Genomic DNA, 26,818 nt, shown 5'->3' with positions numbered 1-26,818 from the left:
GTGCATGGAAAACATTGAACTGCACTCTGATGGCATCTGAGTGCAGTCCAACTTGCGCGCACTCCCAGGATGAAGGAGATGGAGACTTTTTTTTTTTTTCTCCTCATCCGAGAAAATCGGATCACACTATGCTGATGTGCTGACTCTCTGATCAGAGCGTTGTTTGCATAATCGGCCTGATTCTCTCGGATGATGGCCATCTGCACCAGCCCTAACAGGAATATGGCAGTATTTTTGAGAAGAGAAAAATAAAAAATGAATTTAACATTCCAATTTTATCCTTGGCAAGTAATTTTTGAGTGTAATCTGTGGGGATGAGGTGACTAAAGAGCCACTTACGAATTTATGTAGTAGCAGGTATTTTGAGGTGTTTGAGTTACTTATCTACTATATCAGTATCTTGCAATCTAAACACTGATTGCTCTAGGTTGAAGCTATTGACCGCTAATGATGGGGATGAGCATGTGGCCCTCCATACTATGTCTCTCCCAGCTGTGTGGGAGGGAGATGAGACGGCAACCCTCCATTTTACTGTAGAATTAGACTCCTTCAGAGTTCTTTGCTTCATGAATGGAGCATTTGTTAGTGAGTGCACAAGTGTTACATGTAGCCTGCCCAACATCCCACACTACTCCGCGGTAACGGCATCCCACTGTATTCTGTCATTCTTTCTATAGCTAGCCTACTGACCTCTATCAATGATGATGGCAACCTACTCAGCATCTGTGTTTTATATTTTACTGCTTTACCTTGAAATCATGGTCTTGTGGCTTTTTTCCTCATTTATCTGGTCTAATAAGAACTAAAGGCAATAAGCTGAATGTGTTTTAAGGTTGAAGCGTCTGAAGACTTAGGAACGTGGAGCCATCGGGGTCTCTCGCCAGCATCCTGCGAGCTCCGTGCATGTTTCAGTAGGTTCTTCTGTTGCTAGGCACTCACATTTCAGGTCTGCAGGCCATCTCCACTCATTTGTGGCCTCCTTGCAAATACCTTAGCTGTGGAATGCTGGCTTTCCAGTGCTACCTTCTAGGGGTGAGTTGCTTTTGGACACTTCGAAACACTGCACGAAAGTCATGGCACAGTGCCTTGCAAAGTGTTAGGCCTCTTCCATAGATGAGGTACAAGCAAGATTGCTATCTGGTTATTTTGATCTTGTAAAGGGCTGGACCTTTTTGGCTGCTGTTTACACTGATGTAAAATGAAATCAGCGGCATAAATGAATTGTGCCGATTGTCCTGTTCTGGAGACCCTAGAAGTGTCTAGGGGCAGTGGCGGCTCTGGGAGTCCAGATGACACCACACCAAAGTAACACCATCACTATAAGGCCACATTCACACGTTCAGTATTTGGTCAGTATTTTACCTCCGTATTTGTAAGCCAGAACCAGGAGTGGGTGATAAATCCAGAAGTGGTGACGGGTTTCTGTTATACTTTCCTCTGATTGCTCCTCTCCTGATTTTGGCTTACAAATACTGAGGTAAAATACTGACCAAATACTGAACATGACCCAAGTGTGGTTTCATGCACAGTGTTGTGTTGTGCTTTTCTGTATAGGAAAAATATGCACCAAAGCCACAACATTTTGTGAAATAATCCTAAAGGAAACATGAACTCTATATTCCCATTCAGTACTCTGTCACTTGCACTTTTTTCTCTTATCTTAGGGCTTGTTCAGACAGGCATATTTTGAATCCATATTTTGCGTTCTGTGTGCACACTGCACGGACTAATGGGGTGGTTCAAATAATAAACGTTTCCGCGTGTGGACCGATGTTCTTTTTGTAGAAAATCAAAGTCTGCACTATGAGCCGTTTTTTTTTTTTTTTAGATCAGACTCGCCTAATACGGAACCGGATGCCATACAGACGCAATCAATATGGCATCTATTAATAATGGATCCAGATATTCACATTGGAAATTTTTATTTTTCATTCCACCTTTTTTTTTTAAATTGTTAATGGCCTCAAGGTCCGTTTAAATCCTGCTACCTTCTGATTTGTACTTCTTTGCCGATCGGTTGTGTTTTAATAGCCTGTTTAGACAGCCACATTGCATTTCGTATGTACACCGTACCATCTAATACTGGCATATGCGGCGGTTCTTACTTAACAGGTCTTGTTTACAGAGGACAATATGCAGCTGAGAACCATGATCCTTTAGGCAAACCAAAATATAATTTCACCTAGCCAGCAAACATTGTCCTCCATCATTGGGTGATCGACAGCCTTTATACACTGTCTGATAATCAAAAAACACATTTCTTACAATGCTTTTTTCCCAATAATCAGGAAGTATAAATCGTAAGTTTGTTCACCACCCTGAGACTTCTACCATGTTTACTGGTGGGCCTGGAATTGTACGAATGTGTTGTGGTGAAAAAGCTTTTCATCTCGCAGTCTAACCAGGCTGCCAATCACCCGAAGAACAAGCAAAATGTTTGTTCATCGGGTGAAATCCGCTTTTGTGCCGGACAAAAGATCATCCTTCTCGGCAGCACATCCTGTGTAAACAGGACCTGTGCTGCCGAGAACAATGGCAGCCTATGTGTATTGAGTGATATATTACGGATCATTCTCTGAGCATCTGAAGGTTGAACGACCACCGATCATCGCAGTCCGGTGGTCATTTATTGCCACCTGTCGGTGTACATAAGACTATCAAGGAGCCCTAATATCGCGGTTGGTCAGTAGTGAAATGTTGCACAGTGTAACACTTCCCCCCCCCCCCCTCGTGCTGTGCCTGATCCAGTTAAGGGTTGTCAGGAAGCGAGGCCAGCATTGTGCTATTGTTTCAGCTGCAGTAACAAACTGTACACTTAGATGGCCAACAGTTGCTATTTTTAAGGCAAGGGAAACTGAATATCGCCAGACGACTGTGGCTGCATGAGCTTCTACGTGTGAGCGTTGCATACAATCCGCAAAAGTCCAATTAATCGTCAATTGTTTTTGGCCAGATTTTATCATTCCGATACCTAAATGGCAAAACTGTGCGGCGCTGTCTCCCATCATAATCTTGCAACCGCCCTGTGCTTAGTAGAATACAGGTGTGCTAGAAGAAAGGTCCATAGCAACACGCAGGAGTGCGGCATAAGCGGGCACACAATGCCGCCTAACAGGTTTAACAAGATTTTCTGAATCTGTTTGCTGCTCTGTATCATCTGATTATTTTTCTTTTCTATTTCTTTACAACCTCCCCGTAATCCAGCCTTGCAATGAAAACTTGTAAGAGGTACAGTTTTTTTTTTTTTTTTTTTTTCTTTTTAATGATGTTTTAGATGATTTAAAGGGATGGAGGGGGGGATAAAGGGCAAGGATCTTCATCAGGAAAAGCAGCTGGCAAAGAAAGGCTCTGCTGTTTAGGTCTTAAGACACAGAACGTGCACATGTCTATGCCCATCATTCTGCAGCACGGAAGAAACAGAGGCGGTACCCTTAACCCTTTAGACTAGGGAGCTGCCTAGCAATAAAGTCCTAGTAGATTTATGATTTTACATGTATAATTTATTTATTTTTTTGGTCTACTTTTTTAATACCTATTTCTAAAAGTTAAAAAAACTTATATAGGGTTCTATACTCCCAGCCCACTGTATGGTATAAGTAACAGCTGACCTAATGGGCAGATAAATACATCTAAAATTGTAAAGTGCTGCGGAATATAAAAATTCTGATTAATCTGTCTGTTTTGTAAAAGAAAACTCAATTGTAGAATGCATTGTAAATCTTGAGCGTTGGTGCTTTGAGAATGGGGTAGTGCCGTTCGGACTGTGTTCTGCACCTCTGCTGCCTTTAGAACTTTTCCTAGTTCACATACGATATGAACATGAAGGCTAATGTGTCATTTTGCTATTGCCGTAAACATGCCATATATAGTGCATCTGCTGCTGGCGAGAATGTGCTGCTGAGAGCGGACCTATCCTGTGACAGAAGCATTCCTTGGCTGACCAGTTTGTGTGTGACATCTAGCCATCTCCATGCTGCATGGCCCCACCTGCCCAAGCACATGGCCAGCGATCTGACTCTGAAGTCTACCCCTGCACTTCTCTAGAAATGAGGCGGCCAACATTGCCTCTGAGCTCGTTCTCCTTCTCTGCCATTCTCCTGTTACAAATCTCATGTGACTTCCAAATCTTGGAAAAGCACATGATGCTGGTACTGTGTCCTACTTTTATGTTGCAGATGAATGATGCTTTTGGAGCCTGCTTTGTTTTTTCTCTTTGACTTTTTTTCATTTCTATTTCGGTCTAGTTGTGTTATCTGATCTTCAAGATAATGGGATCGTTGGTGAAAACCATATATAGATAGATATCAATCAACACTATAGTAATTAAACTTTTTTTACAGAATTTCTTAATTAGTTCACTTTATTCAGACAAAAAAAGCCACGTGACCATAACATGTCTGCACAGCCTAGAGTGACAAATGTTAAAATTGCATTGTTGTGAACCTAACATAAAGCTCGATTCATGTGCAGCGCTGTTTTTTTTTTCTTTTTAAATACTTTGAAGTCTCTTGAAATGTAATTGTTCTGTTTGTTTTTTTGTTAGTGGCATTTTTGAGTCCGTGGTGTGCTTTCTGTTTTTTTCCCCCCAATATGCATCTTGCTGGGTATGGTGTTTTTTGCAACATCTTTCCAATAAGTTATTTTACTTGATTTAAATCTGTCAAAAATTCCACACATTAAAAATGCTATAAAAAAAGACTAAAACTTTAGATTAGGCAGTAGGGGAAAAAAAGGTGTGAGAGTTAGAGGTTTTCCAGTCTCCAAGATCCTATCCCAAAATGTAGTAGGTGTAGTAATAATAATAATTACCTTCAATAAGAAATTTAGTATAGTTCTTCTGAATCGATGTGTCGCTTACATCCGCTGCACATGTTGAAATCTTGTAAATTGGAATACCCCTTTAAATTACTGGGATTCCACATGCAGATTAGAACCATTTAGTGGCCAGCATAATTACTGCATGTGGCTATCCTCTCCACAATAGGTGATATGTCTGCCTTATGTGGATTTCCCATCACAATTAATTTTCTAAAGATATTTTCAAGTGGTAGAAAAAAAAAAAAGTTGTTAACATGCGCTCAGGCTCTTAAAGATCCCTGGAGCTACTTGTATGATTGATAAGATGTATAAGCCTTGTGCTTGTAATGTATGGAAATCCCTAATGAGATGGACACAAAGCACATTGACGCAGATATTCCCATGACTTCTAGCACTCCTGGTCCAGCCAAGCAACTGAGGGAATTTAAGGATAGTGAAAAGAGCCCAGATTTAATAAAGGCTTTGAGAGGCAGATGATGCGAGCGGACAGCGTGCTCCAGCTGTAAGTCATTACTTGCAGAATGGCGCTCTCAGGCAGACAAATGCTATCCTTGTCTTGAGACCCTGTACTGTAAAACACTGCAGTCGACCTCCACACTGTGCGCTCTTTGTGCTATGCACATACTGAGCTGAAATATCTAGCGTCATGGACTAGACGGCAATATCGACTTTGTAATACACAATATGTAGCGTGAACCTACAACCCCTAAATTGAAACGTTAGATGATAGCTCTTATTTGTAAATATTGACTTCTTGTATCCTTCCAAAGACTCAGTCCTCGGACAATTCTCAACCCTTCTGATTGTCTCCATATGTAGCCGTACAGTAAATGAATGCTTGCTGTGGCTTGTATTCTTATTTATAGATACAGTATGCAAGTGTCTTTGACACATTGGAAAGTCTTCTTGTCTTCCTTCTCTCCTGACGCTGTTTTCAGAAATGTTACAATGCAGTTACTCTTTCCGTAGTAAGGGCGCATTTCCACTGTGCGATGTGCAACGTTAAGCAACCGCCGACCTGCAACATGTTTACACTGTCATACCTCTTCACATACGCGATGGACAATCCCTATTAGATAGCTCGGTGTTCATGGGCTGCCATTATTGTCAGCCGTGCTGGTCTTGTTTCCCAGGATTATGTGCTGTCAAGAACGATGATCTTTTAGGCAACACAAAAAGTCCTTTCCCCAATGAATGAGCGTTTGCTCGTTTGTCAGTTGAACGGCAGCCTGTTTACACTGCACGATTATTACTAAACAAGCGTTCTTGGTAACGTTCTTTACCGATTATCATGCAGTGTACTTTAGTGATGAGCGAACGTGCTGGGATGAGGTGTTATCCGCGCATGTCCAGGTGCTAACCGACTGTCGAATAATATGTTCGAGTCACCGCGCCTGCTGTTCTACAGCCACGACACATGTAGTGATTGCCCATTTGCTGGAACAAACCCCATCCAATTTGCCTATACAGTAACACTGGTGGGAAAATCTGCAGTGTCTCCACCCCATGTGAACATGCTATTATTTTGCAAATGATCAACTCCTGTTAAATTGTTGCACAAGCCTTCCATACAATGCAGTGCCAAGTGTTCATATACATATAAGAGGCAGCAAATGGGTAAAGGTAGTGAATGGCAGACAATAGAGGAGTCTGACAAGGTGTTGAGCATTGTTCTCCAAAATGAGGCAGTAAAACCAACAATTGGGTCAGAAGGACCAGTAATTATATTGAGAGTAGCATCTAGTATGTACTAGGCATCTTTTACTCCACCTAAAGCAATTCTACACATTTCTGGTGCCATCCTTCATATAAGTCTCTTTGTAATTACAAAGAAAAAAAAATCCGGAGTATACGGTAACTTTTAGGTGATCGCTAATGTAGAAATGTGTCTGTACATGACAGGGATGCCTCATCGGAGGAATTGTCTACATTCCATGGTCCTACTATACACGATAAGCATCTGTGATGTTGCATTAACCCTAAAGTTCCATCGGTCCATGTAGTGTTGATGAATCTGTCTAGGTTTGTAAATTTTAGTATTTATGATGTTTTAAAGTTTAGAGTTTACAAAAAAAAGTCACATGTATACTGAACATATTTGTTTTAGGGTTCATGTATCATTTTGTATAAAAGTGGCTTTGGATGTACAATACACTTTTTTCCCCACATGTTCCTACATTTGTTTTTCTACATTGTATTATCTTTAGTTATGGACTTGTCTGATAATCATTTTTTTTCATCTGTATTTGTTCAGTCTCTAACTTTAATTTTTTTGCATGTAATGGGAGAAAAAAATGGAACAGATTCATCTGAAATGATTGAAATTTGCCCCCCAAAAATCTTTGCTTTATAGATTTTTCTGGCTGAAAATCCATAGTTAAAAAAACTGAACATACGCTAAACACGCCCAAACACATTAGGCCAACATTGTCTAAACCTGTCAATATTGGCAGGCACATACAACAGTCTAATTATATATAATATATATTCTGCATGTCCAATTTTGGACTGCAGATTCATTGTTGCGACGAGTCTCGGCTCTTGTACAGAACAGGGGAGCTGCTCCTCCTGTGTATAGAGGAGTCGGGCGAGATGACGGTCGGCTAAGGCCGACAGCTGTGTATCTAGATTTTGGGGGCCCTTATGGGTCTGCTCATTGACTAGTCTGTTATCTGCCACAGCCCCCATGATTATGCATGCTCAGCTGTTTTTGTTTTTTTTGGTGATCATTTGAAAAAAAGCTATGAATGGCAGATCCGGGCAGGTTACAGTGGATGGAGGAGAAGGATTCAATGTCCGTTACTAAACAGCTGCAGTAACCTCTGTGCTCTGCTTCTTCCCTGTGTGCAAACAACAGAGTGCTTTGCATTGGGGGAGGGAAGGATGCAGACAGTTGTAGGTGTTGAATGGTACAGTGTCAGGCACTGTTGTGCTGCCCAGGAAGCTGTTGTCTTGATGCTTCCTGATGATGCTGCAAGGTTTGTTTCTGGGTATAGTGTTACACAGGGATCCATTGTTGCCTCTGCTGTACAACACAATGCAAGAAATGTCTTGCACTCTTTTCCCTTTGTAAACAGGCCTCCTCAGTCCTCTCCCAGTAGAAGGGGTTTTCAGTTTATGATAAACAGGGTCTTCCATAAACCCAGACCTCTTTGGCACTGTGCTGATGCAGTGGTTTTATTGGCCTGTGAACCTTGCTGTAGCTTTTCTTGTGCTGCTTCTGCGGTTCCTTTCCAATACCTGTGGCCTCCATTTCTGGATAGTGGTGTCCATAAGTTTTCTGACCTTCTCTTTAAGCATCAGGCTGCTGAAAAGGCTTCTGGGAAGATCTTCCCTTGGGCAGTGATCCAAAGCTCTGCAGAGTAATATTTAAAGCAGCTGAACAGTCCTCGTCGGCCAAGAGTAGCAGGATGGTTCACAGCAGCAGGAAATCCATCTCCTAACCAGCGTATAGGGTTGTCCTGCTGCCTCCTCCAGCTAAAGACTCCACCATTTCTGTTTACAACCTCCCTTACGGACAACTTACTGTCGCTTCACTTTATATCCAGCAATGCACAAAACAGAATTTTTCCGACATTATCATTCAACCCCATCTTTTTGTAAAACCCACCTACAGGGATTTAAATAAAACCTGTTTCTAGGTCAAAATTGAACATTTTTTTTTTTTTTGCTTATTTTATTCCTGCTCCTCCCATGAGTTTTCCCATTTTTGTGTCATAAATTTCTCCATAAGGTTCCAGAGATATGACTTTTTCATCTACAGGGTGGGCCATTTATATGGATACACCTAAATAAAATGGGAGTGGTTGGTGATATCAACTTCCTGTTTGTGGCACATTAGTATATGGGAGGGAAATACTTTTCAAGATGGGAGGTGACCATGGCGGCCAATTTGAAGTCGGCCATTTTGGATCCAACTTTATTTTTTCCAATGGGAAGAGGGTCATGTGACACATCAAACTTATTGAGAATTTCACAAGAAAAACAGTGGTGTGCTTGGTTTTAATGTAACGTTATTCCTTCATGAGTTATTTACAAGTTTCTCTTTGTTTACAGCCATTGACATGTCGCAGAGGTTAAGTGAGGAGCGGATAGAAATTGTGGTGATGTCTGGTAAACGCAGTACCATATAAATGGCCCAACCAAAAAAGTTTGCCTCATCACAGAACAGAATGTTCTGTGTAACTGAGGGTCCTGTTCCAATTTTAGTTTTGCCCATTCTGAAAATTAAGCACGCCGATCTGGGTAACCAACCATTCCCATTTTATTTACGTGTATCCATATATATGGCCCACTCTGTATTGCTAATATTTGTAACCTTTACAAGGGTGTGTGGCTTACGGTAATCTCTAGGGGTGTGTCCTCATGCTGCTCTGCATAATTCCCCTCTTATCAGCACCCAAGATCAGTAAGCAGGCCCATATCTCTGAAACCGTATGGAGAATTTATATAGAGCAAAAAAATGAACACTCAGGAACAGAGGGAAATTAAAGAAGAGCAAAAACTGGTCACTTTTAGTTTGAACTTTTATTGTCCTGATTTTCCAAGGGTAAGGCTGTGTGCCCATGCTGCGTTTTTTAACCCTGCTATTCTGTTCGTTACCACTATACGCTTGTTATGTTCTGGTCATTTTTGACCGGACCTAATAAAGTCTTGATTTTTAGCTAATTTAAGTGTTTTAATTGAATAATTTTTGCAGTATTATATTGTATGTGAACCTGGTTGTTTATAAACAAATGAAAAATGGAAAGAAAAACTTTTTATTTTTTTGTGTCAAAGCATTTAACATGGCTTTATTGGAATATTTATGCATATTGCATATTTGCACATACAAAAATAATTATCCAACTGTAAACTATAACTAATAACAATAAACTAAATGTAATTATATTATTTTCCAACAAAAAAAATTAACAGTTCAGTTTTTTTTATGTAAAATGATAAATAAGTCACACGTGCAAGATTTACTTTTTGCAATTGTCACAGGTATAATTGACATGTCTTTTGCATAAATATTTTTCACATCTGTAACATATCACATTTGATTTGTGATTGCTTGATGTTGGACAGAAGTCTCTTCGTTTCGGTTTTAGGCTGGTTGCGTTGCTGGCGGCGTCCGTGGGTATTGTAGCAGTGCTGGTGGAAGCTGTTAAGGCCCCTTTACATTTAGCGATGCACCATCGATCCCGACCACGATACGACCCGGTCAGGATCGCTGGTTCATCGCTAAATGGTCGCTAGTGAGCTGCCAAACAGGCAGATCTCACCAGTGATGTAGCGACGCAGCAGCGGTCGTACTTGCCTTTCAGACGCGACGATCCTGAAGTGCTCCATCCGCGTCCACGCGTCGCTCGTCGGCGCCACAGGAAGCCCAGCAGGAAGCGCCCGACGAGAAATGGAGGTGCGCGATCAGCGACAGATAGCGGGGGAGCCAGTCGGAGGTAAGTATCACACATAGCGATATCGCTAGCAATATCGCTGCTGCGTCACAAAATCACAACCCCCTTTAGTTCACTTTCTTTATCTTGCTGTTGGATCCTGTGGACAATTGCTGCCGCTCCATCAACTCTGGGTGTTACCTTTTGTTCTGCAATATATGGGCTAACCAGTGATTTTCCCAACTCCTCTATAAAAAGTCTTCTCTTATATAGTTTATTTTTGTTCCAATTTGGGTCTATTTCCTTCCATAGCACGAATGCATTGTATGCTGACACATCAAGCCTATTGTAAAAAATCACCATTGGCCACCGATTTGTTTTGCGCTTACAGGTGTAAGTGCCTATCAGTTGATCTAGAGTATCAGCAGCCCGTTTTGTAGCATTAAAATGTAAAATGATGTCCGGTTTTCTGTCGTCTCTATTACTATCATGATGAATTGTGCTCATCAGAATTACCTGCTTGTGTTTCTTTGGGACGTAAGAAACTACTGTGGTATCCTTAGTAAAATAAAACATAGAACTATAAATGTCTCTCTTACTGAGAATACCTTGCGGCAGTTCTGGCTTATTTTTTCTAATAGTACCCATCATGGTCATTTTTCTTTTCATCAACATCTGCCCTAATTGATATGATGTAAAAAAAATTGTCGCATGTGACATTTTGTCCTTTGAGTCCCTGGGTCAAATCCAAGACTACTCGCATACCTTGATTTTTTTCGTCTCTTTCTGCAGCTTGTTTTCCTATGTATACCTGTGCATTTAGAGCATACGCACTTTTGCTGTCGCAGAGTCCATATTTTGATGCCGTACTTTGCAGGCTTACTTGGAATATACTGCCTGAACGGACACCTACCTCTGAACGAGACCAATTGCTCATCTACAGTCACATTGTCACCAGGATTATAAAATATTGGTAGAATTTCGACCCATTTGTTCCACAAATCTCTAATAGGGGCAAGTTTGTCTGTGGCTCTTCTATCAATTCGATTGATTTTATTATCAAAACGAAGGACTATTGAAATTTGATGAAATCTTTCCACAGACATTGTGGCCCTAAATATGTGGCAACCAGTTTCTGAATGCCATAAACTACTGGTTGACTCACCAGATGATCTGTAGACTCCTGCTCACAGTAGTAATCCTATGAAAGCATTTAGAGCTGTCAAATCTAAAGTCTTCCATTTCTCGCCATAAACTTGTTGTCCCTCAATGTTGGACATTTGGATTATGATGTTTTGTATGGGAATATTTATAAACAATTTGTATGCAGATTGTATGTCATCAATTCTTGATATAGCATACCTGGTAGGACCAGGCGTACCTTTTATGACATCTCTAGAAGAGAGTCTACCAGTCTGAGTAAAAGGCTGCAGGTTCCAAACGACATCTTTGTTCTTTGAAAGGATTTTTTGCATCCCACTAGTTGTCTGGGTTTCCTCAACAGATTCCACTTCAGAATCAGATTGCTCTGCATTGAATTCCCCATCACTTATGTGGTCCTCCTCTTCGGACACATTCTCAAGTGGGGCATCATCATCAGAATTAGAGGTGTTTGCAAGGTCCTCCAAATCTGCTTCAGTCAATATACGTTTTCTCATTATGCAAAGAGGCAACACTCTGGAATGAAAAAATAAAATATATACATAAACAATAATACATTGAGAGAACAAACTATTACCAGTTTTACAACAATAAACACAATTGGGGCCCCATCACACATTGAGAAATCCACTGTGATTGTGATGCTGGAGCGTCGCAAACAAGACCATCAATATAAGCATGCACTCATTCTATTAAGTGCTGCTTTAAGCCCCGTCACACATAGCGATCTCGCTAGCGAGATCGCTGCTGAGTCACGATTTTTGTGACGCAACAGCGATCTCACCAGTGAGATCGTTGTGTGTGTGACACTGACCAGCGACCGGCCCCCTGTCAGTATCGCTGATCGTTGTTGGAATGCCCTGGACATTTCTTTGATTGCTGGTCTCGCGCTGGCCAGCACGCATCGCTGCGTGTGACAGGCGGGAGACCAGCGATCAGTGTGCTGGTAACTAAGGTAAACACAGGGTTTCTAAGCAGCGCACGTCACTTAGAAACCCAATGTGTACCTTAATTACCAGCGTGCTGATGCAGGAAGCTGGTAACCAAGGTACACATCGGGTTTCTAAGTGACGAGCGCTGATTAGAAACCCGATGTGTACCTTAGTTACCAGCTTCCTGCATCAGGCACTGGTAACTAACGTGCACAGCGAGTAGCGACGCTGGGCGCTCGGCGTTGCTGGTGCTGATCGCTGGTGAAGCTGTCTGTTTGGCATCTCACCAGCGATCCTGACAAGTTGATATCGTTGTCGGGGTCACTGGTGAGTCGCTATGTGTGACGGGGCCCTTACACTATACCATCTAATCAAAAGAATTGAATACTTTGACAATAAAAAAAATTGTTTATCTGCTACATATCTGTAACGATGATCCTTCAAAACTCTGTCTGTATATGTCCTCTGCTCTCTCCAGCTGGACTGAAAATGGATAGACTACTATGGCAATTGTCTACTGATAAGATAAAATAAAACACCCCCCACCCTTTAGGATAAGAGCTCAGAGTACAGCAAACACACTTTTCAGACCAAATTTATTAGTACTCTTTCAGGTCAGCATTTCACAGAAATTAGATCAGGGAACACAAGTAAAAAAAAGAGAATATGTTCATTTACAATATGAAATGTTGAGAACTGAATTGAACTATTTTATATGAACAGCAGGGTAAAAATATTTGGCACATAACTATACTGGAAGGTAATCCATCAGCAGCATTGTAATGAGAAAATGAATGTATGTGTAAATCTGCATGGACCAAAAGGACCTAAATAAATTGATAAATAGTAGTAGGTGTAATATATAGACCAAAATGAGATTATAGCTCTTTTATTTTACTCATAAAATGGCTGGAGATCACTATAAAAGGCTATCGGTCATTTTTGACCAAACAGTACAAGTGTATAAAAAATTGTGGCTCAAAAAGTAAACAAAAAAAAAGGTACCCATAGTAAGAACCCCTCAAATGAGGGAAAAGTCAATCAACCACAAGTTTCAGAACCGCATCTTGAATATTTTAAAAAATATTAAAGTTCAAAATCGGTCGTTTTTGACCGAACATAACAGCGGGGTTAGGCCTCTTTCACACTTCAGTTTTTTGCATCAGTCAAAATCCGCCAAAAGGACGGATGGCGGATCCGTTTTAGTACTGATGACAACGGATGCCACCTGTCCGTTTTTGTTTTTTTTGGCGGATCCGACAAATGAAGAATTTTAAAGGAATCGCAGCCTGGAAAAGGAGAGAGAGAGAGATATGAAATCTTTGAGGATGGTGACGGACAGCAACTTTTGGCGGATCCTCAAAAAAAACGGATGCAACGGACGGCAATCCGTCACAATCCGCCATTAATGAAAGTCAATGGGGAAAAAAACGGATCCTCAAAAGAAAATTGCGGATCCATTTTTTTCAAAACCTGGCGGATTGTGACTGATTGTAAAAAACTGAAGTGTGAAAGAGGCCTTAAGTGTTTCTGCGGCGCTTTTAGACGCGCGTTTCTGCCATAAAAACGCTTAAGAAACGCATCCCATGTTATCATAATTGAATCCGCACATGTTGTGCTAATGGTGCATTTTTTTTCCGCTGCGGAAACGCTTAGCGGAAAAAACGCAGCTTGTTCATAAATTTTGATACAGTTGTATTGCAAATACGCATAGGAAGACGCATGCTAAAACGCTTAACAAAAGCGTCAAAAATGCGTTGTAAAACGCACTAATTTTCCCTGGAAGAAGGTGTGCGTTTCTGCTCAGGAATATTCTGCATCAAAAAAGCAACGTGGGCACATAGCCTAAGGGTGTGTGCACACGTAAGCATTTTTTAAGCGTTTTTACCGGCAAAAAACGCTTAAAAGAAGCATCCCGTTCATTTTAATGAATTCTGCACTTTCTGTGCATATTGATACGTTTTTTTCCGCGAAAAAAACAGATTGCTGTAAAAAACGCAGCATGCTCTTTAATTTTGCGGAAAAATCCGCATTTCTAACTATTTTCTATGAGACTGGGACCGCTTCGGAAAAAAAACGCATGAAAACACCCGTTTTCTGCGCATGAAAAACGCGTGGAAAAAAAGTGCGTTTTCTAAGAAGGAGTCCTGTTTTCATGCAGAAATTTTCTGCATATGTGTGCACATAGCTTAATAGGAAAACCTTTGTGCACTATGATGCGGAGCATTGGAGCATATTGTCTTAAAAATACAGTTGGTTGTACACTGTTTTCATGGATTTATAACTCCTGAATATGTTTTATTTTAGTATCTTCCGGTTTTTCTTAAAGGGGTTCTTTTGGAAAAGAAAAAAGTCCTAATTTAAATTCCTTGCTGGTTTTACTGGGCTAATCCCAATTGTTTTGTCTAAGATAACCATTATATTTCATTAAAATAGCTGCTGCCTTGTCACACTGAGAAATCGGGCCTAGGCTGTTTTGTATGACAGGTGCTTTGTGAGCATGTGCAGTAGGTGTTTCTAATGCTGTGACTTGGAGATAATCTGCACCATGTACTCCAGCTATTTCCAGGTCACAGTAGCAGAGCCACCTACTGCACATGCTCACCTGTCTTAACAGTCTAGGACCACCTTCTGTCAGTGGAATTTACTACATTGACTAACTTTGGGTGATTGGGATTTGCTAACGCTATTTACAAGTTTTTTCTTTTTTTCTTTCCTTTTCTCTTCCTTTTTTTCTCTTTCTAACGTGTTCTTTCTTTCTTTCTCTCTTTCTTTCTTTCCCCTCTTTCTTTCTTTCCCCTCTTTCTTTCTTTCCCCTCTTTCTTTCTTTCCCCTCTTTCTTTCTTTCTTTCTTTCTTTCTCTTTCTTTCTTTCTTTCTTTCTCTTTCTTTCTTTCTTTCTCTCTCTCTTTCTCTCTCTCTTTTTTTTCTTTCTTTTTTTTTCCTTTTCTCTTTTTCTTTCTCACGTGTTTTTCTCTCTCTCTCTCTCTCATTTTCTTTCTTTGTCTCTCTCTCTTGCGCTCTTTCTTTTTCTTGCTCTCTTTCTCTCGAATGAACTTGCAAATGGATGATAAACTGTGATAAAAGGAATGGTGCCCGTCTATACGTTGGTTGGGTCAGTACTGATTGACAGTGTGTGTTTTTCAGGACACAGCCCCAACTGGAAATTCTCTGTGATTTATGCAAATTGCCTATTCAGAGAAAAAGAGGACTTGAACTCTATAGTGCCACCTGTTGGTAGTAGCGATCCTACAAATCACAATCAACCCTTTAACGAGTCTTGTAATATGACTTAGGATAAAAGCCAAATCAGAATCTCAATTTGCAGACACTGTGTTTCGAGCTATTGGCTCTCGTCAGTGCAAAGTATGAGAACTGATTTGGCTAGGTGAGAGGCTCTGGACTGATGTCACAGTCCCACCACTAACACCGGTATGTCACGGACAGGGGATGCGGGGATGCGACGCACTGCTGACACACGGCTATCACAGGCACAGGGGAGTTTCTTAGTTAACCCACCGCTGGCACCATGTGATAGAAAAAAACAGCAAGCTAGTCTTACCCTAACAATTTATCGCAGGGGGGTTATTTTGGTTGTCCCACCACTGCCCACAATACTTCACAAAACTTTTCAGTTCCACTTTGGAACTCGCAGCTCTCTGGAGCCCCCTTTACCCTCTGGTCAGTCAGGGAACTACACCTGGGTTAATTAGTCACCAGCCGGCTGCTTCAATAAGGTCTGGCCACCTGGCACGCTGCAGTGAGGGCATTATAAAATGTTCTGGCCGCAGCCACCCAATTAGTTTATAAACTCCCTTCCATCATTCTCAGCAGTGCCCAGGGCCCAGATCACACTTTGCCGCCACCAGCTCCAGAGTTTCTCTGATTAAGTTATAAACTTAATAGAGGGGTTCAAAGCCAACCCAATTCAGTAGCAATTATCTTAAAGACACGTGTTCGTTTTTAGAGCATGAAGACAGACTAATAAGTTTTATAATTTATTCCCAAAAAGGCGGGCAGTGATTACACAGATAAAAGATGTTACAAAGTTAAGACATTAGATATGTACAATGCAAATATAAAATAAATGTGATTACGGCTATGTGCACACGCTAGCGTTTTTAAACGCTCAGGAAAAGGATCCCCTTCCCAGAAATCGCGCGTCTTTTTCTGCGCGTTTGTTGCGCGATTTTTGACGCGTTTTTTGACACGCGATTTCTGGGATCATTGGGGATGGCTAAAAACGCTCAGGAGTGCGGAAATTAATGAGCATGCTGCGTTATTAGCCGCTAAGCGATTCCTGAGCGGTTAAAAACGCATGCATTGGCACAGAAAGCCAAAAACGCATGCTAATTAATTTGATGCATCTTTTAAGCGTTTCTGCAGCGTCTGAGCCGGCTCAAACGCTGCGGAAACGCTTAAAAAAACGCATCGTGTGCACACAGCCTAAGCCTTAGGCTGTGTGCACACGTAGCGATTTTTAAGCGTTTTTGCTGCGATTTTCGGCGCAAAAACGCTTAAAAATCGTGTACAGAACGCCCCCATGCATTCCTATGGTATTCTGCACATGCTGTGCTAATGCTGCGCTTTTTTCCGCGGCGGAATCGCTTCGCAGAAAAAATCGCAGCATGCTCATTCTTTTGTGCGGAATCGCAAAGAATTGCCGCGATTCCGCACCCATAGGAATGCATGAGAATCACTTACTTCATGCATGTGGCTATGCCCACCATGCAGGAAGTTAAGCGTCTCATGTGCGGTTGGTACCCACGATGTGGAGGAGAGGAGACTGCCCTCCAGGCACTGGGTACCATACCCCTGTAAAAAAAAGAATAAAAAATAAAAAATCGGGGTATATTTACCTTCTGGTGTCCCGCACTGCATTCCCGGCCTAGCGTTCCCAGTAATGCCTTGCGGCAAGGCCCTGTAATGACGTAGTCTCGCGTTACTCTAGCGGTCTCACGAGATCGCTATAGCAATGCGAGACTACGTCATCACAGGTCTCGCAAGGCATTACTGGGAACGCTGAGGCCCGGGAATGCAGCGCGGGACGCCGGAAGGTAAATATACCCCGATTTTTTTATTATTTTTTTTTTAGCATTTTAACATAGGCGGCCTCAATAGTAAAAACCTGGTCACACTTGTCAAACACTATGTTTGACGAGTGTGACCAACCTGTCAATCACTTTCCAGGCGATGCTTCAAATCGCTTGGAAAGTGCTTGAATAACGCACGCGAAAATCACGGCAAAATCGCAATCATAATCGCGGTGAAATTGCACGGAAAAAAACGCGCGATTTCTGGGAAGGAGTCCGGTTTTTAGTGAGCGTTTTAAAACGCTACGTGTGCACATAGCCTTAGGCTTAGGCTGTGTGCACATGATGCGTTTTTTTAAGCGTTTCCGCAGCGTTTGAGCCGGCTCAGACGCTGCAGAAACGCTTAAAAGATGCATCAAATTAATTAGCATGCGTTTTTGGCTTTTTGTGCCAATGCATGCGTTTTTAACCGCTCAGGAATCGCTTAGCGGCTAAAAACGCAGCATGCTCATTAATTTCCGCATTGCTGAGCGTTTTTAGCCATCCCCAATGATCCCAGAAATCGCGTCAAAAATCGCGCAAAAAACGCGCGGAAAAAGACGCGCGATTTCTGGGAAGGGGATCCTTTTCCTGAGCGTTTAAAAACGCTAGCGTGTGCACATAGCCTAAGATAGAAAATCAACACTTACAGTTACTTAATGGTCTTTGGGCTAACCATGTGGGGAGGAGGCGGAGACACACGTCGTCCTGCATCTGGGGTCCTTTTGGCAGCAAACCTCCAGCTCGAATGATTTATGTACATGGATGTAAAATTTCTAGGGAGTGGGGGGTGGAGTATTTGTACATCGTAAGGTTTTGAGATGCCCCTAAAATGTTATTTCATTGGAAGTACATGTATTTACTAAAACCTAGAAAACGCTATTAAATGTCATGACATCCCTTTGGTATATACATATTTACTGGGTGGTGTGATTATTAGTAGGGTTCTATGTTTTGGAAAACATAAAATAAATGTCCTGTATTGTTAAGGGGGTTTTACACATAGCGATATCGCTATAACGTCAACGATTTTGTGACGTTAGAGCGATATCGCTATGTGTGATACTTACCTCCGACCGGCTCCCCCGCTGGTTATCGCTGATCGCGCGAGAATGTCCGGCTCCATTTCTCGGCGTCCGTTTCCTGCTGGGGCTTCCTGCTGTGATGACGAGCGACGCTGGATGCGGGCAGGAGGACGCCAGGATCGCTGTGTGTGAAAGGTGAGTATCGTCCGCTGCGTCGCTGCTGCATCGCTGTGAGATCTTTGTGTGGCAGCACACTAGCGATCATTTAGCGATGCACCAGTGATCCTGACCGGGTCGGATCGCTGGTGCATCGCTAAATGTAAAAGGGCCTTTAGACTAAATATAAATATTACTTTGTAGTCAAGGCCCATTGTTGTAGAACATCCAGTTATCTGTTTGCAGCTCCTCTTCTCTCGGTAGACCGGCCATAATTACTACTTTTATTGTTCAGCTGGAGCAACATTGCAGTTTATTTCTTATTCCTATTAGCGTGACTGTAATTATGTGCTACATTCTGTCAGATTATAGGCCAAAGAGATCTTTGTAAATGAATGGAGGCTTTGGATTGGCTGGTACGCAGGGTGTTAATCTCCCCAGAGTGCACTGGTTTTCACACATTCCATAAGAGAACACTAAGTAAAGGAAGGCACTTCTATCAAGGAACCTAGTTCTAGGAACGCAGTCCTCATCAAGGTGTAGCACAGGGACTATTCTCATGCCTGCTTCCTTCATTCATTGCTTTTTCTTTATCTTTTTTGTTTACTTTTGTACCTTCAGGTTTTGTTTTTTTTTGCCCTTTTACACCAATTTAATAGGCAGAATTAATTGATTTTTCAGAGCTGGGAAGAGAGGTGAAATCCATAAGCGGTACCACTGAGGTTTTGTTTTCTAGAAATGATTGCAGCTTTGGTGCTATATAATAATCAATAGTGGGTAATGCTCTACCCCTTTCACAAGAATGCACCTCCCGCACTAGGATGGGCTCTTATCTCTTGAGAAGAGAAGGGTTGGGTTCTGGTTTACAAGGCAACGAAAGAAAAGCATCATCAGAGGCCGAGCTGCGCTAGGTTTCCACCGGCTATTGCTTCATCCGCATATAATCATTAGCCCTTACTGCAGAGAATACAAGGCAAAGTGCATTCAGCCCTGTGCTCCATCCTAACTTTGTGTGAAGTCATTTTTCATCTCAAAGTGTTTGTAAATATGTGTCATCGAAAAAAAAAAAAATACTCAGGTCTCCTATGTCTTACTCCAATTTTTTGCCGTGGCCACTTTTTTTGTCTTTTTAGTAAAGTAACATGAAATCAAATGTATATTACATATTATTGGATGGTTCTGTATTACAGCCATTGAATAATACCATTACGGTAATGATTTTATAACACCATAACATTTAGGCAATAATTCAAGGTGTGGATTTTCACAGGAGCATTCAAGACCACGCAGGTTTTATCGCATGTTGCGTTTCGCCCTGGAGGTTACTTGATCAGAATGCATGTCATTTTGCTTTTACACATCTGGATTACAAACTGTTGCTTAAATAGATTTGGGAATAACCCTTTATCGCCTATATATAGTAGTGTAGGTGATAACTTGCTGATCGCAGGGGGTCCAAGAGCTGGAACCTCAAACTACTGAGAACGGGACTGTAACCCCACCCTGAATGGAGCAGATGTGCTCATGCCCAATCTCTGCACTATACATTAGCTATGAGACTGCATGACATGGCAAACCACTGTTGTTAGCAGTCCCATAGATAATAAACTGATCAGAGACTGCGCATGTGCACCTCTGCTCTGTTCAGGACAGGGATGTAGAGCCTCTGTCTCAATGTTACTGAGCCCCTTTCTCTAGATCACTGGGGGGTCCCAACGGTCAGACCATGAGTGATAACTAAATTCCATGGATAGCGATTTTTTTTTTTTTTTTTTAATATTTATTTTATTTATTTTTTAAACTTGTATGATCATGGTCAGTGGCGAATCTTATATTGTTTTCCTACACTGTATGTCAATTTTCATTGTAATCCTTCAGGTGATAATAATGAGATGACTATCGAAAGGTCCGAAATGTCAGCTTCTGAGTGCTGTGTGAAAACTGCAAAATTTCAGGATTTTTTTTAATCTAGATTTAAAGGGGACTTTTCATTGGATGTTTTAAATTTAAAACATATCTCCTCCAATTGCTACTGTTCCTTCGATTCTGGAACAGTTATTTTCCATTTTTTTTCCTGTTTTCCTTCCAAAATTATGTCTACCAGGTAATAAAGATGCATATTTTACCTTCAATCAACTGCACATATGCCACAGAACTTCTCTGTGGGCATTTGCTTTTCATCCTATGTCGTTTTGACCAATCAAAACACAGCCACGTCATAGAGTGGGAAAGAGTGAAACACCCGCAGAGAAGATTACGGCTGCAGCCTGGCTCACTGTGTTCTTCGGATAGGAGATTTGTCTACTGTGCACTCTGCAGTTGCCACATATCTTCGTGCTATTGTTCTCCAGCCCTGCTGCTCTCCTGTATGCTAGCTCTCTAGCACTACTGCTCTCCTGAGCGCCAGCTGTCCAACCCTGCAGCTCTTCTGCATATCGGCTGTCCAGCCCTGCTGTCCTCCTACATGCCAGCTTAACAGCCCAGCTGCTCTCTTGCTCACTGCCTCTCCAGATCTGCTGCTGTCCTGCGTGCCAGCTGTCCATCCATGCTGCTCTCCGGCATGCCAGCTTTCCAGTCCTGCTGCCCGCTTGCTCACCGCCTCTTCATCCCTGCTTGGTGCTCACCTGTGCACCGCCTCTCCATCCCTGCTTGCTGCTCACCTGTGCACTGCCTCTCCAGCGCTGCTTGCTGTTCACCTGTGCGACAGCTCTCCAGCCATGCTGCTCACCTGTGCGCCACCTCTCCAGCCCTGATTGCTGCTTACCTGTGCGCCGGCTCTCTAGCCCTGCTGCTTACCTGTGCGCCGGCTCTCCAGCCCTGCTGTTTACCTGTGCGCCGGCTCTCCAGCCCTGCTGCTTACCTGTGCGCCGGCTCTCCAGCCCTGCTGCTTACCTGTGCGCCGACTCTCCAGCCCTGCTGCTTACCTGTGCGCCGACTCTCCAGCCCTGCTGCTTACCTGTGCGCCGGCTCTCCAGCCCTGCTGCTTACCTGTGCGCCGGCTCTCCAGCCCTGCTGCTTACCTGTGCGCCGGCTCTCCAGCCCTGCTGCTTACCTGTGCGCCGGCTCTCCAGCCCTGCTGCTTACCTGTGCGCCGGCTCTCCAGCCCTGCTGCTTACCTGTGCGCCGGCTCTCTAGCCCTGCTGCTTACCTGTGCGCCGGCTCTCCAGCCCTGCTGTTTACCTGTGCGCCGGCTCTCCAGCCCTGCTGCTTACCTGTGCGCCGGCTCTCCAGCCCTGCTGCTTACCTGTGCGCCGACTCTCCAGCCCTGCTGCTTACCTGTGCGCCGACTCTCCAGCCCTGCTGCTTACCTGTGCGCCGGCTCTCCAGCCCTGCTGCTTACCTGTGCGCCGGCTCTCCAGCCCTGCTGCTTACCTGTGCGCCGGCTCTCCAGCCCTGCTGCTTACCTGTGCGCCGGCTCTCCAGCCCTGCTGCTTACCTGTGCGCCGGCTCTCCAGCCCTGCTGCTTACCTGTGCGCCGGCTCTCCAGCCCTGCTGCTTACCTGTGCGCCGGCTCTCCAGCCCTGCTGCTTACCTGTGCGCCGGCTCTCCAGCCCTGCTGCTTACCTGTGCGCCGGCTCTCCAGCCCTGCTGCTTACCTGTGCGCCGGCTCTCCAGCCCTGCTGCTTACCTGTGCGCCGGCTCTCCAGCCCTGCTGCTTACCTGTGCGCAGGCTCTCCAGCCCTGCTGCTTACCTGTGCGGAGGCTCTCCAGCCCTGCTGCTTTCCTGTGCGCCGGCTCTCCAGCCCTGCTTGCTGCTCACCTGTGCGCCGGCTCTCCAGCCCTGCTTGCTGCTCACCTGTGCGCCGGCTCTCCAGCCCTGCTTGCTGCTCACCTGTGCGCCAGCTCTCCAGCCCTGGTGTTCACCTGTGCATCGCCTCTCCAGCCCTGCTTGGTGCTCACCTGTACGCCGCCTCTCCAGCCCTGCTGCTTACCTGTGCGCCGCCTCTCCAGCTCTGCTGCTCCTGCGCGCAATAACAAGAAGGAAGGTGGCGACTGCAAAGAGAACATGGTGAACCAGGCTTCAGCTGTGACCTTCTATGCCGGTGTTTCCTTTTTCCCTCTGACTCACCCGTGTTTTGATTGGTCAGTGTCATAAAAGAGAAAAAGCAAATGCCTATAGAGAAGTTATGTGGTATACGCCCAGTTAGTTGAAGGAAAAATTGCGTATTTATTCCTGGGAGGGGGTGTACCTTTAGAAAACAGTGCTCCAAAAAAAGGGAACTTGGTCCAGAACCAGTGGAGCAGCAGTAATTGGAAGAGATACTCTGTAAATTTCAGTGAAAGGGCCTGTTCATACAATGGGTCATTTTTCTCGTTGCACATTTTCATTAAAAGCATTGCTACAGGTTAAATGACATGTATTGGATTGACTGCATTTAATTTGATGCCAGCAACTAATCTGAGTGAAAATAATGAAGTGTATTTTTTTTTGGTCATCATCTATTCTGGCTTCCTCTTTATTTTGTGAACTTTGACAAGGAATGTGTTCTAGCATCCTCAGGCGCTCACATGACAAACCAGAAGTACAGCATTTATCTGTCTCAATTCTGGTGTGGAGAAAATAAATTATGTGCACAATACATCCGTGTACAGTCTTGTAGGAATGTTGTGCTTGTGCACACGAACTGTCACGACAGCTGTCAGGTGACCTGGGACCAGGGGCTCCTTCCCTGTCCCTAACACTAGGGGGTGCCCTAGCTCCCCCTGCACCCGGGACACTTCAGATGGTGAAGATGCCAGGGCCTCCGCCCTTGCCTTTTCTCCTGAGAGCCTTTCCATCTGTTCTCTTCTCCCACCCAGGGTAGAGGGGCCCTACTGTGCACCGTAGTACACCAACCCGACAAAGCAACACAAACAAGGGTTAAAAGAAAACTTGAGGCATACAAAATCTTCACTCACATATAGCAGAGGAATCCACCGGGGTGTGGAGGTAGGGGAATAAACCAAAATAGAGAAGGATAAGGAATTACCACGTATACATACAAAGCAACAGTCACAGATAACTCCCAACAGTCACTGATAACTCCTCCAACTCTCCTTCTCATATGAACTTCTATCCCTCCGTTAGCCATGCAGCAATAAAGCTAGCTCTGACAAGGATTTGTATTAGAGCCCAGATTATATAGGGAAAAGTAGTGGCTAACCGAGCTCAGCTGTGAACACAGGGATTTCCAACATGGCCAATTAACCCCTGTTCTGCCAGAAGGAATAAACACATTTAAAATGAAGACGTGCTTCTTCTCATCGCTGGAGTAGGAGCAATCAGACGCTGTGGTCTTCTGGCTCCACACTGTCACGGTAACCCCGTGACACCAACGTTCTCGTGAGGAAGCGGCATTTGTGTAAAATGTGGGTTATTTGTCTCCATAAGGCCGTCATGGCTTTAAAAATAGAGGAATGCTACATCATCTAAACTACACTTATGTTGATCAGATAATGTGCATAGGATGTAGCCTACATAGCACAGCTGAAGACCCTTTGATTAGATAAGACAGGAAAATTGAAGTTGTTGCTCATAGAAATCTTAAGCTTGATTTAAATTGTTTCAAATGGTCTCCACTATTCATTTTATTATTTACTCCTCATTGCGTAGGGGACTGGCCACTGCTAAAGTCTACCACTGACCGAGCATGTGCAGCGGTTACAAACTCTTTCTTATGGAACTTGTAAGCATTGTCCAGATCTCTTGGATCTTGATCCAGCCAGCATCTATGCCAGTTCAGTTCTCCATATGCAGCTGCGGGGACTGGAACATAGCACCTTATCCCAGCACGTTCGCTGATCACCATGCTGTACTTGAACAACTTTCCACACCAATGTACCAATATTGAGCTTTCTTGTATGATGTGATTATTTTGCCTTACCACAAAACGCACATGCTAAGTAATGTTTTGTCTTGTCTTCCGCAGGCTGCAGTGTATTGGTGCCCAGCTGGAGGAGGGATTGAAGGGATGTTGCCAGCTAGTTTTTCAACTGGGCCCTGCCAGTTCCAGCCTTTCCAGCGGCCAGGGAGCAGTCTGGTTGTTGAAGGTCAGTTGAAAAAATCCATCTTGTAGAACTTCCTTGATACATTATGTCATCTTCTCATTTATATCTAATCTTGTCATTCGGCAAAATCTCTCGTCTCGCGTTCTATAACCTGTCACCTGAAAAGAATGTGATCTATTTGATGCAACTGGTTGGAGCACCTCTGCATACTTGGTCAATGACACATGTAGTGACAGCCTCTGATGCTGACGAGAATAATGGTGACAATTTGATGAGCTGTATTACCGAGCCTTATGTATTGTATGTCCAATATCATCACTAGTGTCATGTAATGAGAGGAGCACAGTAATAGCCTACGCTCTTCTGTTATAGAGATGAAAACATGACATTTTATTTCTTAGTTATTTGGTCATGGCTGGTGATAACCTTGGAAAGTGATTAGTTCTCAGAAATAACTGTGACTCCAAAACCAAACTATTGCCTATTCTACATACATGTGTGTGTCTTACCTGATCGTAGCATCATTTATGGAGAGGATGTGATTGGGTGACTGCGACAAAGTTGTGTTACAGAATGGGCCTTTTATTCTGTTAAGCTTTAGTTTTTACTCTTGCCATAGTAAGCAATGTTGCTATATTAGCAAAAAAATTGGGCTAGCTTGCTTGGTTTCTTGCCCACGCCTCTGGCGGCAGCTGTTTTCTTTCGACCCTGAAATGATCTATTGGGAGAGAAAGCCCATAGCAGGGTTGCCAACTGTCCAGAAATTCCAGGACAGTCTCTAAAAATACTGCACTTTTTTAGTCCCGTTTGTAAAAAAAAAAATATAAAGTGTCTGTGACTGTAATTCAACATTTTACAGTGACTGCAGCCAATGTCTTTATCAGAATCATGGGCTGTAGACAATGATTTATTTATTTACTAGATGGAGACCCGTTGCTATCGCATCGGGAGGGCGGCAATGTCACGATGGGGGCAGGCTTTGCAGCATTGAGAATCCCCCCCATGTGCTCACCCACCTATCCACTCTCTCTTTCCCCATGTGCTGACTTCTCCCGTCTGTGCTCTCTTTGACCTGTCTACCCCATGTGCTATCCCCCTTGTCTGCTGTCTTTCTCCTTCTTGTGCTGTGTTCTCCCCTCATGTGCTGTCCTGTTTGAGTTGTCTCCCCCTGTGCTCTGTCTGTCTCACCCCTGTGTGCTTTCTCTCTCCCCCATCTGCTGTCTTTTCCTCTCATGTCATCTCTTGTTTGACCTGTGTACCCCATCACTAAACAGTCAGTGCACAGCATGTCAGGAGGAATTTCTATTTAAAGGGGTTTTCCCACGAACAAAAGTTCATTTTAAAAATTGTCTGTGTCTGACCATGTACAGAGCATACCACATCTCCTGGGCAGGGGAGGAAGAAAAAGACAATACAGCATGAGATCGCAGAGGATACATTTTGTGAGGTAAAATATTGTTTAAAAACAGTCAGTGAAATATTTTACCTCACAAAATGAATCCTCTGTGATCCCTGCTGTAATGTCAGTATTGTCTTTTGCTTCCTCCCCTGCCCAGGAGATGTGGTATGCTCTGTACACGGTCAGACACGAGACAATTTTTAAAATGAACTTTCGTTCGTGGGAAAACCCCTTTAAGGTGACCGGCTTCCTCTGCCTGTAGACGCGTCACGCATCTGCCACCGGGATCAGCCAAATGAATCACTGCGCCTGCGCAGAATTTGCGTAGGCGCAGCGCGACAGTGTTCCGCAGTGTGAGTGTATGTGAGTGCTGCGTACAGCGTATAGAGTGTGTGTGTGGTGTGATGGTGTTCTGCTGGTGATACCGCGCAATAGGTTGGTACCAGCAGCAGTTTCCATATTGAGACACCCAATCACTTGGGTGTCCTAATATGGCGGTCGGTGAACTTCCGCCGCTTGGAATTCTGGGATACGGTGACATCTGGACAGAACAGGAAGTTAAAACATTACAAGAAAATTATATAAATAGATTTTACTCATTTATTTAGCACCCTCAGCTTTACACACATTATCATCACTGCCCCCATTGGGGCTCACAATCTAAATTCCCTATCAGTATGTCTTTGGAATGTGGGAGTAAACCGGAGAACCTGGAGGAAACCCACGCAAACATGGGGAGAACATACAAACTGCATCCAGAAAAAATATGGTCCGTCTGTGTTTTTTTTTTTTTTTTTTTTTGGTAAACTATCCAGAAAAATTAAAGTCAAGTTGACAACCCTGCCCCATGCAGATGATTGTCACGGAAACTGGTGAGTTTGGCTGATGGT

The 26,818-nt window shown here is 43.4% G+C and overlaps 1 protein-coding gene across 5 annotated transcripts in view; it reads left to right on the top strand.

Moving 5' to 3' along the window:
• RREB1 (ras responsive element binding protein 1) overlaps positions 1-26,818 on the top strand; it is a 97,985-nt gene that overhangs the window by 26,787 nt on the left and 44,380 nt on the right. For all 5 annotated transcript variants that reach the window (XM_073567309.1, XM_073567287.1, XM_073567296.1 and 2 more), the window contains one exon: positions 24,451-24,571. In XM_073567309.1, the coding sequence (XP_073423410.1) occupies positions 24,451-24,571 (121 nt within the window). The remainder of the gene's footprint in view (positions 1-24,450; positions 24,572-26,818) is intronic.

The sequence above is a fragment of the Dendrobates tinctorius genome, unplaced genomic scaffold (genome assembly GCF_039654945.1).
Source record: "Dendrobates tinctorius isolate UK_male_01 unplaced genomic scaffold, ASM3965494v1 ptg000004l, whole genome shotgun sequence".
In the NCBI taxonomy this organism is placed as follows: Eukaryota; Metazoa; Chordata; class Amphibia; order Anura; family Dendrobatidae; genus Dendrobates; species Dendrobates tinctorius.
The sequence above is the reverse complement of the archived record's forward strand: the minus strand, read 5'-3'. Positions and strand labels throughout refer to the sequence as shown.